Genomic DNA, 15,464 nt, shown 5'->3' on the forward strand with positions numbered 1-15,464 from the left:
ATAAGCAAAATAACACACTCCAGATCATGTAGTTATATGAAAATAATACACTTTGTGATGGTAATAGCAAAATATATCACTGCATGGTCTGTTGTGTATCATGCCTTTCATAATAAAAAAAAACACTGTGCTAAAAGAAAAATGATTTGGCAATCATTACGGTCTAAAGTTTAGTACACAAGCCACACTTATGCAGCTTAATACTCCAGTGCCGGCACTGTAAAACATCTTCCCCTGTCCCTGGTTGACGTTCTTATCCAGCAAGTTAGAGAACTGCTCCAGTCATATCTTCTTCATAATCAGCACTGAGAGTAAATTTGAAGGGAGAGTGAAATGAAGTTAGTTGAACCAACAAAGCCATGAATGCATACGGATTGGCGATTGATTATAGTTGTTTATTAATTGAGCAATATAATAAAATATTGTGGACAAGCAACAGATTCAAAATGTTCAGAAATACTTATAACAGTTCTAATAGTTTGCACAGTCACAAGGAGAACACAGAAGACCAGGGTACACATAAAAAGCCTTTTGCTCTTTATTTAACTCAGCTCACCACTGGCAGTTTAGGGGAAAAAAAAAGATAAAATCAAAACACAACATAAATACTCCCTGTTTCAGTGTCTCATGCTCCAAGTCAATGTCATGAAACACACAGGGAAAACCCATTCAATGATTAACCCTTCCCTTTGTCCACCAATCTCTCTCCCAATACAGCCTTCACTCAAACTTTGTCATTACTCTCACAGAAGCAAAACCCAGGGATATACAAAATTATGAATCAGATACTTTCTTCCTTCCTTAGAATCTCTTCTTTATTATAGGTACCTGCAGTTCACTCTGAGGTTGGGCAGCCGTAGTACCCTTAGTTCCTGTCCTGCCCCAGATCAGCCTGGGGAGGGATTGCTGCTCCATTACTCAACTGATAATGGCATCACCTGGAACCTGCTAGAGCATTACTTTTACCAAGGTTTCCATGAGCCCAGGTAAGCACATTCTTACAGATCTACTACAATATTTTATTTTATCTTTTACTTCGGACTACAAATCCTAATGTCAGTGGCGCAAGTATATTTATGACTGCATGTTTTCTGTGTAATTTCCATGACTGTGATAAAATTAATTTTTAGTGTTGTCGGTCTACACCATCATTTTCTGTAAAATTGATTACTAGCTGCAGAGAAACTGCAATGAAACCGTACCACTGTATAGCACCCTATCTCTGTTAGGATTGTGTCAGTAGAGCTCCCGCCTGGTGCACAGAAGTTTGGAGTACAGTTCCGCTGGTGGCAGCCACATCATTCAGGCAGCGGAAAGGATGTTTGGGCACTGGACGAGATCAGCATGACATCTGTGCTCTTTAACACCATCAGTCTGGACTTTAGCAATGTGTTGGATGTCACACAAAGTCTAGGCTTCTACCTGGGACGTGTGCAGCCCTACTGCCAGCATGACTGGACTCTCAGGTACACACACACACACACACACACACACACATACACACACTTCCAAAAAAGTTGGGACACTGTGTAAACTGTAAATAAAAACAGAATGTGATCATTTGCAAATCATGGAAACCCTATATTTCATTGAAAATAGTACAAATACAACATGTCTAATGTTGAAACTGAGAAATTTTATTATTTTTTAAAAATATATGTTAATTTTGAATTCGATGTCAGCAACATGTTTCAAAAAAAGTTGGGACAGGGGCATGACTGGAAAAGTTATGCAAAGCTAAAAAAAACTAATTTGGTTAATTGGCAACAGGACAGTAACATGACTGGGTATAAAAAAAGCATCCCAGAGAGGCTGAGTCTCTCAGAAGTAAAGATGGGGAGGGGTTCACTGGTCTGTGAAAGACTGCATGGGCAAACAGTGCAACAATTCAAGAATAATGTTCCTCAATGTAAAATTGCAAAGAATTTGGGGATCACATCATCTATGATAGATAGATAGATAGATAGATAGATAGATAGATAGATAGATAGATAGATAGATAGATAGATAGATAGATAGATTAAGGTAAAATTGCATGCAAAAGTAGGACAATATACTAATGTCCAATTGAACTAAATACATGAAACTAAACCAAGCATAGCACAACAAAGTGTAAAGCACTTATTTCCATTGTGGTCCAAAGAAAAGTTTCAGAATGGTGCTATATTGACTGTTTAATACTGGAATTAAGTGTATTATCAATACTAAATTTGTATAAATTGCACTGAGAATAATAATAATAATAATAATAATAATAATAATAATAATAATAATAAAACTTCCAAAGGCACAAAAAAAACTAAATTGCTGGCTAAACATGGATATAAAAGGGAAGATATAATAGTACTATAATGCACCCAAGAATAGCATAATGTAGTTGAGCACCACAGAAGGATCACATCAAGAACCCTATCACAGAACATGCAGAAGGCTAACTGCAGACCAGTTAAATTAAACCGACCAGAATAATTTAAAACTGCCCATTCTCCACTGTCTGAAGGCAGTTAAATATATGCCTATTTACTTTGTGCTTAAAACTAAAGAGAGACTGGATTGACTGAATGCTGTTTGGCAGATCATTCCATGACTTGATGGCATTGAACACAAAAGTTTTTTGACCATGGCTGCCAGACTTGGGTATTGCCAGAGAGTATTGACTAAACCTAGTGTAAGGAGTATGGATATCTGTCACTCTAGTTATGTCATGCTGGAAGTATGAAGGTAAAAGGCCATTCAGGACTTTATTTTTCTAAAGTCAGATACAGAGAGGTGTGCTTGTGGATCCAAGCCAAGTATGAAGCATATTAGCTTATTTTGACAAATTTGATGGCTGTTTTGATTTCCTGGCCAAGCCAAAAAAGCAGGAGCAGGAGGCATAGTCAAAGTGGCACTGCACTAAAGCTGTAGCTAAAGTGCGCTGTGCACTTTGACTGAGAAAGCGTGCTTGTCTATAGAGGAATTTTAGGTGAGACTTTGCAATCTGCACGATTTTCTTGCCTGTATTTTCTCCATTAAGAATTTGGTTCAGGGCACACCCCAAGTAGTTGACATAGTCTTTGGCCACTATTTCAGCTCTATTACATGCAATGTTTAGTAGAGACCTTTTACTAATTTTTCGCTTGGCGCCAAACAAAATAAATTCAGTTTTGCCAAGATGTAGTGAAAGTTTGAGAACCAACCATTCATTAATCTTTTCCAACTCCCTACTCAATTGATTTTCAATGTACTCCACTGATCAGCCCAAAACTAATAAAGCTGAATCGTTGGCATACAACAAAAGCTAAGTGATTAACATAGGTCAAGAAAAGCAGGAGCCCCAAAATCCAACCCTGCAGAACCCCACAGACAATATCTCTAGGAGTAGAATGAACACCACTGACATTGACTATTTGGGATCAGCCTGTCAAGTATGACTGAAACCATTTAATGGATGCAGACCAATAGCTTGCAGTTTCATCAGTAAGATCTCATGATCGACAGTGTCGAAGGCCTTTTGCAAATCCAATAAGACCATTTCAGTGTAATTTCCTGAGTCCATCTGCTTTCTAATATAATTGGTCAAGTGGATGAGACAGGTATCAGTAGAGAAAGACCGTCTAAAACCAAATTGATATTCATATAAATTCTTTTGTTGGACATACTCATGTAACTGATTATAAATGACTCTCTCAAGAATCTTCAACACCACAGAGAGGATGGAGACTGGTCTATAGTTGCCTACCTCAGTTTTACTATTCTTTTTGTGTAGGAGTACAACAACCCTTGCCATTTTAAAGGTCATAGGCAAAGGTTTTCAATTTATGCACATTTGAAACTTTATATGTTAAAAAACCCTCTGTAATTTTCTTCTGGTCCCAAGAAGTATTGTTAATAAGTAATAATTCAAATAAGTTAGCGCGGATCACAGCGAATTTCTGCTCGGCGATTTTCGTGACCACTCAGCGTGTGACGTCATTCATGGCAAACAAATCGCTTGAGTTGAGTCCACTTCAGTTTATTTGCATTGCCGTTCGGCTTGAGTGCAGACGTGCGTTCGGGAATTTCCAAAGAAAAACCATGCCTTATTGTTGTGCAGTGAACTGTACCAACAGGACCAGTTCAGGAAGAAGTTTTTATCTTTTTACGAGAGAGGAGAGGAGGCAAAGAGAGTGGATTGTGCGCGTGAAGTGAGAGGGTTGGCAGCTGAGTAAATACGCCACTCTGTGCTACGATCACTTTTTGAAGAATCCCCATCTGTTGGAGAGTTTAGGTGTCAGTGTCAGACAGAGGAGGCTCAAACCTGATGCTGTTCCGACAAAATTCGAACACAAAATCAAGCAGTCAAAGAAAAAACGGATCAGCAATGCTCAAGCAAAAAGAAGATTGGAGGTAAACATTTTTACCTTTGCTTGCAATTGACAAGTCAAGAATCCTGAGGGATCCTGTACAATCATTGTGGAAATGAAACAAAAGGAATACTACTCACTTAGAGTAGGCTATAAATAGTATAATGCTTGTATTACTATTAGCAATATATTAGTAATATAAACGAATCCACGTTATATTATAGGGATTAGGTGTGTGCCCGTGTGGTTTAATTATTCTTCAAAAGGGCTCTTATTTAGTATTACGATGAAAGTAAGAATTTATCATAATTGCCAGGATAAATCATTTGGGCGTGAGTCTTGTTGAGGTCCAGGGTCACCGCGATCAGAGTCGGCCGAGTTGCTGTCCGATTCCGAGGTCACACAGTCAAACCAGTGAACCACATTCACCAATTGCTTCGCAACGGCCATAGATTCATACATGTATGGTTTCACCTCTCAATATTCAATTTGGAGACTTCCTACTTCAAAATCGTTATCAGACATTTTACACAACCTCTCACGACCAAAGTCCGTACACGTGTGCTCGGTTCGCAAGTAAACACAGAGCTACTTCCAGTCTGTTTGCCTTGAATGACATCATGATGACTGTCCCCTGGCGGTAAAAGTGCGCGTAAGTGAGATGTAAACAAACCTTTGGAACTTGTGCAAACCAGTATATTTTAACCGTTTTATTCAATTTTAGGGTGCAAATTAGATACCAGGAAGATTGAATTCGCTTTTTGGGTCATTCTTCTAGAAAATAAAGTTGATATTCTACATTCCACCTCTGACCCTTGCCTATGACCTTTAAGCTCTAGAGGAATTTCACCGGGATGAATAGATATGTAAGTTGATGACATGAGTCAGTGGCTTGACAATCTGGGAAGATCCATCCTTTAAAAATTGAGCAGGCAACTCATCTAGACCTGTCGCTTTATCTGTACTGATACCTGAAAGGATATTTAAAACAATATCCTGCTCCACTGGTGAAAATGAGAAGCCATCCTGCACTACACCTTTAGACACATAGAAATCTTGAATTGATTCCTTGAACCCCATGTTTGCATGGAATCTCAGGTAATTTTTTAACCAAATTAGATGCTACAGTAGTGAAAAACTTGTTGAATTTGTCTGCAAACTTTGCACTATCAAAACACAAATCATCCCCAATATTCAGTGTTACAGGACTGGATTCTCCTTTTTTCCCAAATGCCCAGACTTTTAAGAGTATTCCATAGTATTTGTGGGTTATTTTTGTGATCTTCTCCTTTAACTGCATAGAAATTCTTTTAGGGCATCTTCACTTGATTTTGGATTTTATTTCTAAGTATACAAAAAGTATTGTAATCATTTTGGTTTTTATGCTTCCTAAACTTAGAGTCTCATCCCTAGCCCTGATATAATCTAAAATATCTGAAGTCATCCATGGTTCAGTTCTCTGTTTAATTCTCACTTCTTTAACTAGAGCAACTTCATTTACAACTCTGGCAAAAAAAAAAAAAAAAGAGAGATTTAAAGCAGCAGCAAGCATGATCAGTATCACTCTCAATTGCTTCTGACCAAATCAACCTCACAGAATTTTGCTTGAAAAGTTTCAGTGTTGTAGTTCCTCAGAGATCTTATTTTTACAGTATTATGTTTTCCAAAAATCCCTTTAGAAACCATGCATGTACAGAAAGTTATATAATGGTCACTTATACCTATACTGATGATGCCAGACTGAACTATCCTTTCCCTATCCGAAGCCAGAATAAGGTCAACACACGATTCACTATTACCAGTCACCCTGGTGGTTTTGGTGATTAATTGAAACACGTCAAATGTCCTGAAAACGTTTGTAAATCCCTTCATCAAACCTTTGTCACCTTTTTGCAATACATTGGTGTTAAAATCACCAAGGATCACAGTCTCTAGATCCATAAATCTGTTGCACTGTGTAACGGAATCATCAAGAAGTTCATAAAAGTTCATTTTATTCAGAGGCCTATAAGACACACCAGTCAGGATTGGTTTTGACTTTGGAAAGAGTAACTCAACCCATAGCGACTCAAGTTCCTCATGGGCAAGATCTGGACGAGGATTAAAAGCAAGTGTATTCTTTATATAAAGACAGACTCCACTTCCTTCTCTGTTTCTGTCTTTTCTTACAGCCAAATAACCAAATATTTCAACCTCTGAGTCAGTCACCGAGGAATCCAACCATGTTTCAGTCACAGCAATAACAGCTGCTTTTGTCTATGAAGCTGTTAACTTGAGTTCAGACAGTTGGGCAATACACTACGTACAAGTGTAGGAAGTGTACAGTAGGATCTTGCTGTCAAAACACGCAAAGTGAGAATCATCCACATTTGATGGAAGTGTAACATGGTCTGGTTCCTGACCTTCGTCTCCAATTTCTGTCCCACTTTCTGAGCCAGGTAGTAGGTCAAAGGTACATTTTGTGCAAATGAATGGAAAGGGGTTGCCAATTTCCATAAGATGATATTGAGCTGTTGGCATACCACAACATTTGATGGTGACCCACCCTCCACACATGTCACAGTTGATTGCCTTGCTGTTAGACTGCACTGCCTTCTGGTACACTACACAGGCAGTGGTCGAGTTGTAAAATCAAACCAGGGGGGATGGTGAAATTTTTAGTCGCATGTCGACCCATCGGTCGGTCTGTCGGTGGGAAACTGGTTTGCTTTTAGGAGGGTTTGCACACAACGTAGGTCTGTGGACCTTGTTCATTTACCAGACATACAGTATTTTGTGCTGATAAAGTGTGTAGTACACACTGTGTACCCTTTTTATTGTTGTAAAAAACATAATACACTGGTATTTTACTGTAAAACATGCACAGTGTGGATGTCATGTGTCATATTTAGTCAGTCTCCTGGCTGACATACCTACCACATTCTCCATTTAGGGTGAAATACAGATGACAAATTTGAAGTGTAACTTCATAGTCATGGTAGGCTCCTTTTAAATCATTTGGTAAATAATTTATTAAAACCTCAGCAGGCAATGTAAATTAACAACTGAATCTTTTCATATCAAGTCAATAGAATTTTTATTCAAAGCTGAACATTGGGAACATTGAGTTAAATACAGAGGTAGGTAGGTAACCAATAAGCTAAAACAAGCAACAGTAAATTGTAAATCAGACTAAACTTCCTAAAAGATGTTTGAGGCATTATGCATTTTTTTTTGTTTTTTTCCTTTTTGTTATTATTGTGTTTATTCTTATGAGTAATGCAAATTATACATGTCCATACCGGTTATTATTTTAATGGAAAGAAAAGAAAAGACCAAAAAAAATCCTCCTTTGTGGGGGAGTGAAGGTGGGCAAAGAAATGGCTTTACTTCTCATGGCTTTCCTACCTCATAGAAATTTCCAAAGACTTTCATAATGTGTTGCAGTTGCTGCTGACTGTGTGGCGAAATACATTCTGCCCCAGAGACGTAACGTTTTCCCCTGTGACTGTCACTTTAAAAGCACACTAAAACTACACAGCACTCACCTCATTAACATAACACTCAACACCTGTGAACGCTGATTGGGGGAGTGGTCACGCCTGATTGATGAAGCGCTTCCTTTAAATGTCACTATGTTGCATCCGTAGTAGGGGAGAGGAAGTGTAGCGCAGCAGAGCTCCGTTTGGTTCCTGTACGAGCAAGCGTGAAGGTGCGATTCTGGAGTGGATGCTAAACCAAGTGGAAGACTTGTGCATTGTTGCCGACGACGGAATCCGCGGTGGAGATTTGCAAGCCGACCCAAGCAAGATTTCCGTGACGGAGGAACATCGCAAGCCACAGGTGAGAGGAGCACATAGCTACTTCAAGCCCGATGCGAGAAGCGGATGGCTAAGGACTGTTGAAGCTTCAGATCCAGGACAGTCCAGTTTACACAGCCAGCTCCAGAACTGTGAGTTGAAGCATTTATCCACATGCCCCTTGCTGCTCGTTTACCAAGCGCTACTGGAACTACAAACTCTCTCTCCCTCCACACACGCTAACATCCACAAACACACACACCCACACACACATGAGCACTGGGTTTACACGACTTTTTTTTTTATTATTATTCATGCCCCTTTCGCTGTATTGGGAGCATAAGAACATTATGGGGTTGTATTGATGCCATTTATTTTTTTTTGTGAAAAAGTAAACATATGCACGTTTAAAACCTACTTTTGTTATTGTTTTTTATTATTGCTGGTGGTGGTTACTTTTAATTGGCAGGATTTTGGGCCTGCCTGGCACCTGAACAAAAACGTATACTTGAACCTTGGGTAACACCGTTACAGAATTGGCACCCGAACAGGGACATGAACTGTAATTAACAGGGACATGAACTAGAATTAACAGGACATGAACTGTAAATAACAAGGGACTTGAACTGCTTAGTGACTGCTCCTTGGACTTTTTGGACTTGTGGGACACTTAAAAAAAAAAACTACTGTTGAATTGAGCACTGTATTGATGGTGGTGTGTATGCTATATTGTGCTGATATTGGTGTTTTGAACCTGTGCTCAGGTCTGTGTTAAATTTTTATCACACTGCTGAATTTTCTTTGTGTAATAATTGCCTGAGTATTTCCCTATTGGTTTACATGTCTCTTTGATAACTGTGTAACTTGTTACTTTTCAAGTGGGGTACATTTTGTTACAAACATACAGACACACAAAAAACACAAACATTTCAAACATCATTTTTCACATCATTTAATAACCAATAATACAACCCATGTCACAACCTAAAGCCGCAATGTCAACGGGAGAGCCACACAGACGTCTCCACGTCTCCTGACACACAAACCTCACCACCTGACATAAGCACACCTCAAATTGAGCATCGGGTGTTCCTCCATCCTCCTTTTCATAGCGATACCTCTTTCATTCTTACTAGCCCTGGACTTCTTGGTACTACTACTGCAGACCAGCTGCCTACTGTGTCTACAGTGCCCCCTTTATTGTCTGCTGAACCCTCCAACCTGCTAACAGCTGCACTACAGACTACTGGTTCGGACTACACTCAGGCCGCAGCTGCCTCTCCATTAGATATGGATTTGGACCCTTCTCCATCATGGTCTTCAGATACCTCAGTGCAGCGTGACTTGCCTACAAAGCTCCCAACACCAGCACGAAAGCTCGGTGCATTAGCACTAAAAACTCCTGACAACTGGGCCCTGATATTTCAGAAACTGGAACAACAGGACGCTCAACTCAGTAAGGTCACTAAACTAGTGGCCAGGAGCCTCTTTCACTTGGAGGCCAAGTTGGAGGTAGTGTCTGAAATGGCAAAAACAGAATTCACAAAACTCAGTGCAGCACTCACAGCTAGTACTCAGAAAACAGAAAATAAATGGGATGAGTTGCTGAAGGCCATTAAAACCATTATCACAGAAGAAGTTAAAAACCAAAGTATTACACAACTGGAAGAAATCCGTTTCATGGTCGAACAGTTACAAGCCGAGGTACAGCAGGAGATCTTGTCCCAGAGGAGGGCTGTTGCAGCAGACTGTGGACACTTGTCACAGAACATGGATAGCTGTGTTAGAATTACCAACCAAATAAACACATCTTTAGGACATCTACCAGCACACATAACAAAAGAGTACAACATACTTACCAACAAGATAACAGAGTTAGAGAAAAAGATTGAGCAACACGTCTCAACCATATCTCCTCTTACTGGCATGAGGCCATCAGTAACCCCACATACTACAGCTACAGCCACTCCAGCTTCACTGCCCAGCCACTCCAGCTTCATGCCCACCACGCCACCTACTGGAACAAAGTCTGGTCATCTAAAAGTTCTAAAACTGTCATTTCCTACCTTTGGCAAGGCAAGCGACGATCCAGACCCTGTCCTTTACCTCTCTAAGTGCCGTGACTTTCTAGCCATTCACCCTCTGTTTGACACAGAGATCCTGGCTACCTTTCGAACTGTCCTGCACGGCACAGCCAGAGATTGGTGGGAGATTGCCATGACTGAGGTCCTTACCTGGGCCCAGTTCCAGAAAAAGTTTGTCAGCGTTCCTGTCTGAGGATTACGAAGAGGAGCTCACGGACCGAGTACGAAACCGACGGCAGAAAGAAAACGAGTCCATTCGTGATTTTGCCTTCTCTCACCATGCCCTTTGTAAACAATGGAAACCCACCATCACTGAGGCTGAGATAGTGAAACTCATTCTAAAAAATGTCAAACCATGACTGGCTACCTACCTATGGGGTCAGGCTCAGAATGTTGAAGAGTTGGTGAAGCTTGGCCATCAGCTGGAAAAAGACTTAGAACAACAGTCCTTGTATGAAACACAGCATGGTACGCATGACAAAAGTGCACAGAGGGCGAAAAACACTCCCAAATCTACAGACTTGGACACATCTTCTATTACATGCTGGCGCTGTAAAGGTCAACATCCACCTGGTTCTTGCCCTCAATACCAACCATCTCCTGGAGGCCGTCAGTCCACACAACACCATCCCAAGAACATGTCTCAACCATCTAAGCCAGCACAGCAGGGCAATGGCAACATCAACCTTACCACTACAAAGAGTTCTAAGAACCAGATCAAAGGTATGTCTCCCACAACACCGGGAAGCACCTTCAATATTCCCCGGCAGCTGGTAGTCACAGTCAACATCGGCCCTTGGAATGGCAGGGCTATCATTGATACTGGGGCAAGCTACACACTCCACGAACAGGTCTGGAAAGCTTTCAAAAGGCCCAAGGAAGACCTGGAGCCTTGGACAAGCGGACCTCTCTTCCTTGCTAATGGAGAGACTGAGACACCCCTTGGAAAGGCTGAAGTAACCATCAACTTGGGTGAGGTTTCATGCACGTATGAGGTGGCAGTCCTGTCCCCAAAAGCTTTGGCCTACAAAGCAGTTCTTGGCCTCGATTACTTGTATCACAGCGGTCTGCAAATCCATGCAGCTGACTGTCAGTACAGTTTCAAGGGGAGACCAGAGAGATATCTGTTCCAGCAGAATGATGAACAAACCACCCTTTACACTGCACCACTCAGGGCTACTCTTATGTCTTGCATACCCCCTCCTTGCTTGGCCCCACAGCCTGTGGCACTCACCGCTCAAGACTACATCGATCTTGCAGTAGAAAATGCTGAGGTGAAAGAGTGGGAGAAGGCTGGTCTTAGACAACTTCTGGTGTCCAAACCAGACCTATGTTCTTTGAAGCCAGGAAGGACTGACGTGTTAAAGCACCACATCCATACCACCAGTGAAGTGCCGAGCAAGCAAAAACCCTACAGGATGTCTGCGCAAGAACGTCAAGTTGTGGAGCAGCATCTGAAGGACATGCTTGATCAAGGTGTGATCGAACCATCCTACTCTGGGTGGACCTCACCCGTCATCCTTGTCCCAAAGAAATGTGGAACACTCAGGTTCTGTGTTGATTACAGGAAGTTAAATGCAGTCACAGAAACCAACGCATACCCACTGCCCAACATCAACGAACTTCTAGAGTCACTTGCCGGCTCCACGGTCTTCTCCACTCTAGACCTAAACAGTGGCTATTGGCAGGTCACCATGGACGCCGCAAGTGTGGCCAAGGCAGCTTTTGTGACCCACATGGGCACTTTCCAGTTCAGTCATGCCTTTTGGACTCAAAAATGCCCCAGCCAGTTTCCAACGCTTAATGGATCTGGTGTTGGCTGAACTGAAAGGAAAAGTGTGTCTAGTGTACCTAGATGATATTGTGATCTACTCACCGTCCATCCAACGTCATTTCCAAGACCTTCATGCCGTTCTGGAAAAGCTTCAAGCAGCAAGACTCACCTTGAACTTGAAAAAGTCCAAGTTCTGCATGAAGGAGATAAAGTACCTGGGCCATGTCATCTCCATCCAAGGAACCACTGCAGACCCCATGAAGGTGGAGGCCATCAAGGCTTACCCGGCTCCAACAACAATCAAGGAGGTGCAGAGATTCCTTGGCCTTGCAGGATGGTACCACCGGTTTGTACCTGGATTTTCTCAAATCGCAGAACCACTCAACGCTCTCAAGAGGAAAGGTCATGTCTTCCAGTGGAATGAGAAGTGTGAGAAAGCTTTTCAAACCTTAAAAGACCACCTTACATCTCCTCCTGTCCTTGGTCATCCTGACCTAGAACTTCCTTTCTTTGTCTACACAGACGCCAGTGACTTGGGGCTTGGTGCCATCTTGGCACAAAAGAAGGGGATCGGCCATGAAGAGGTCATTGCTTTCGCAAGCAGAAGCTTAAACAAGGCTGAAAGGAACTACTCCGCAACGGAGAAGGAATGTCTCGTGGTCGTCTGGGCGCTGGAAAAATGGCAGCACTACCTGGAACCCAAACTGTTCACAGTAGTGACTGACCATGCCTCCTTGCAGTGGGTATTCAGCAGCACCAAGACCTCCAGTCGTCTCCTCCGTTGGGCCCTTTGCCTTCAGAAGTTCAACTTTATCATTGAATACCGCAAAGGGAAACTCAATGTAGCACCAGACGCCCTTTCTCGATGTCCTGTGGGGCCTTTGTGCATGTTGGCTGTGAGCCAAAAGGAACCACAAGATTTTCCCTTCTCCACCATGACCTTATGGGAGGAACAGCACAAAGACCCCCAGATAGAGAAAGTCATGAAAGATCTGGCTGAAGGCTGTGAAGACGTCGGAGACAACTACGCCGTGGTTGATGACCTGCTTTACAGAATGATCAAGCTGGATGACAATGACAAGAAGCATCACTTTCGTGTGTGGATACCAAAGACACTAATACCTCCACTTCTGGTAGCATACCATGACTCCCCCTGGTGTGGACACCAAGGTATGTTCAAGACCTACAAACGCATTCACAACGTGGCTTTCTGGCCTAAGATGTGGGACGAAGTGCGGAGCTATGTTCGTGCCTGTACAGTTTGCCAGACACGCAAAGGAGACAACCAGAAGCCCTGTGGGAAACTCCAACAAACCACTGTGAGCTATCCCAATGAGATGCTTGGAGCTGACCTCATGGGACCTCTACTCCGCAGTTCAGACAGACATGAATATCTACTTGTCCTCATCGATTATTACACCCGCTGGGTCGAGTTATTTCCCCTCCATACAGCATCCTCTGCCGTGGTAGCTCGCATCATCCGTAATGAAATACTTACCCGCTGGGGCGTACCCGATTATATCCTGTCTGATGGAGGGCTGCAGTTTGTGTCCAGCTTATTCAAGGAACTCTGTCACACCTGCTCAGTCACCCCCAAACTTACCACAACATACCATCCACAAACCAACCTGACTGAAAGAGTTAACAGGAATCTCAAATCCATGATCGCATCCTATGTCTCAGATAACCATCGAAAATGGGACCAGTACTTACCTGAATTCCGATTTGCCTTCAACTCCACTGTTCATGAGACGGCTGGGACTACTCCTGCCGAGCTGCACCTTGGGAGAAAGCTGCATAGTCCCATGGACAAACTCCTCAGAGGACAAAACCTTACCCCTGACGACGCCGGATACGATGTTGTGCGACACCTAAAAGACCTGCAAAAGAAAGCACACATTAGCAGTAAGAAAGCAAAGGCAAGACAACTTAGGAACTACAACAAGAACAGAAAAGAAGTTCAGTATGTACCTAAGGATAGAGTGTGGGTGCGCAACCATGCTCAGTCATCTAAGGCCAAACACTTTTCTGCAAAGCTGGCACCAAAGTGGTAGGGACCCTACAGAGTCTTGCAGCAGTTGGGCCCTGTGAACTTTGAGGTGGTACGGGAAGACTCTGGGGAAGACCTGAGCAATGTCCACGTCAACAACCTCAAACCCTGCTTTCCCACAGCAGCTGAGATTGAGAGACAGGAAATGGAGGCACTGTCTAAAGTCTTTGAGGACGACTCCAATGATGAAGACTTTCTTGGTTTCACTTAGTCTCATGTCTCTTGCCAACCATGGGTTGTCTTCCCATGGAGGGGGGGAATGTGGCGAAATACATTCTGCCCCAGAGATGTAACGTTTTCCCCTGTGACTGTCACTTTAAAAGCACACTAAAACTACACAGCACTCACCTCATTAACATAACACGCAACACCTGTGAACGCTGATTGGGGGAGAGGTCACGCCTGATTTATGAAGCGCTTCCTTTAAATGTCACTATGTTGCATCCGTAGTAGGGGAGAGGAAGTGTAGCGCAGCAGAGCTCCGTTTGGTTCCTGTACAAGCAAGCGTGAAGGTGCGATTCTGGAGTGGATGCTAAACCAAGTGGAAGACTTGTGCATTGTTGCCGACGACGGAATCCGCGGCGGAGATTTGCAAGCCGACCCAAGCAAGATTTCCGTGATGGAGGAACATCGCAAGCCACAGGTGAGAGGAGCACATAGCTACTTCAAGCCCGATGCGGGAAGCGGATGGCTAAGGACTGTTGAAGCTTCAGATCCAGGACAGTCCAGTTTACACAGCCAGCTCCAGAACTGTGAGTTGAAGCGTTTATCCACACGCCCCTTGCTGCTCGTTTACCAAGCGCTACTGGAACTACAAACTCTCTCTCCCTCCACACATGCTAACATCCACAAACACACACACACCCACACACACACGAGCACTGGGTTTACACGACTTTTTTTTTTATTATTCATGCCCCTTTCGCTGTATTGGGAGCATAAGAACATTATGGGGTTGTATTGATGCCATTTTTTTGTGAAAAAGTAAACATATGCATGTTTAAAATCTACTTTTGTTATTGTTTTTTATTATTGCTGGCGGTGGTTACTTTTAATTGGCAGGATTTTGGGCCTGCCTGGCACCCGAACAAAAATTTATACTTGAACTTTGGGTAACGGGCGGCACGGTGGTGTAGTGGTTAGCGCTGTCGCCTCACAGCAAGAAGGTCCTGGATTCGAGCCCCGGGGCCGGCGAGGGCCTTTCTGTGTGGAGTTTGCATGTTTTCCCCGTGTCCGCGTGGGTTTCCTCCGGGTGCTCCGGTTTCCCCCACAGTCCAAAGACATGCAGGTTAGGTTAACTGGTGACTCTAAATTGACCGTAGGTGTGAATGTGAGTGTGAATGGTTGTCTGTGTCTGTGTGTCAGCCCTGTGATGACCTGGCGACTTGTCCAGGGTGTACCCCGCCTTTCGCCCGTAGTCAGCTGGGATAGGCTCCAGCTTGCCTGCGACCC

The 15,464-nt window shown here is 43.0% G+C and overlaps 1 protein-coding gene across 1 annotated transcript in view; it reads left to right on the plus strand.

Annotated features, from left to right (window-relative positions):
- Positions 1–15,464, plus strand: part of LOC132888311 (reelin-like) — a 1,389,809-nt gene that overhangs the window by 611,230 nt on the left and 763,115 nt on the right. Inside the window, 2 exon segments of the mRNA XM_060924376.1 lie at positions 825–986; positions 1,230–1,466. Coding sequence (XP_060780359.1) covers positions 825–986; positions 1,230–1,466 — 399 coding nt within the window.

The sequence above is a fragment of the Neoarius graeffei genome, chromosome 6 (genome assembly GCF_027579695.1).
Source record: "Neoarius graeffei isolate fNeoGra1 chromosome 6, fNeoGra1.pri, whole genome shotgun sequence".
In the NCBI taxonomy this organism is placed as follows: domain Eukaryota; kingdom Metazoa; phylum Chordata; class Actinopteri; order Siluriformes; family Ariidae; genus Neoarius; species Neoarius graeffei.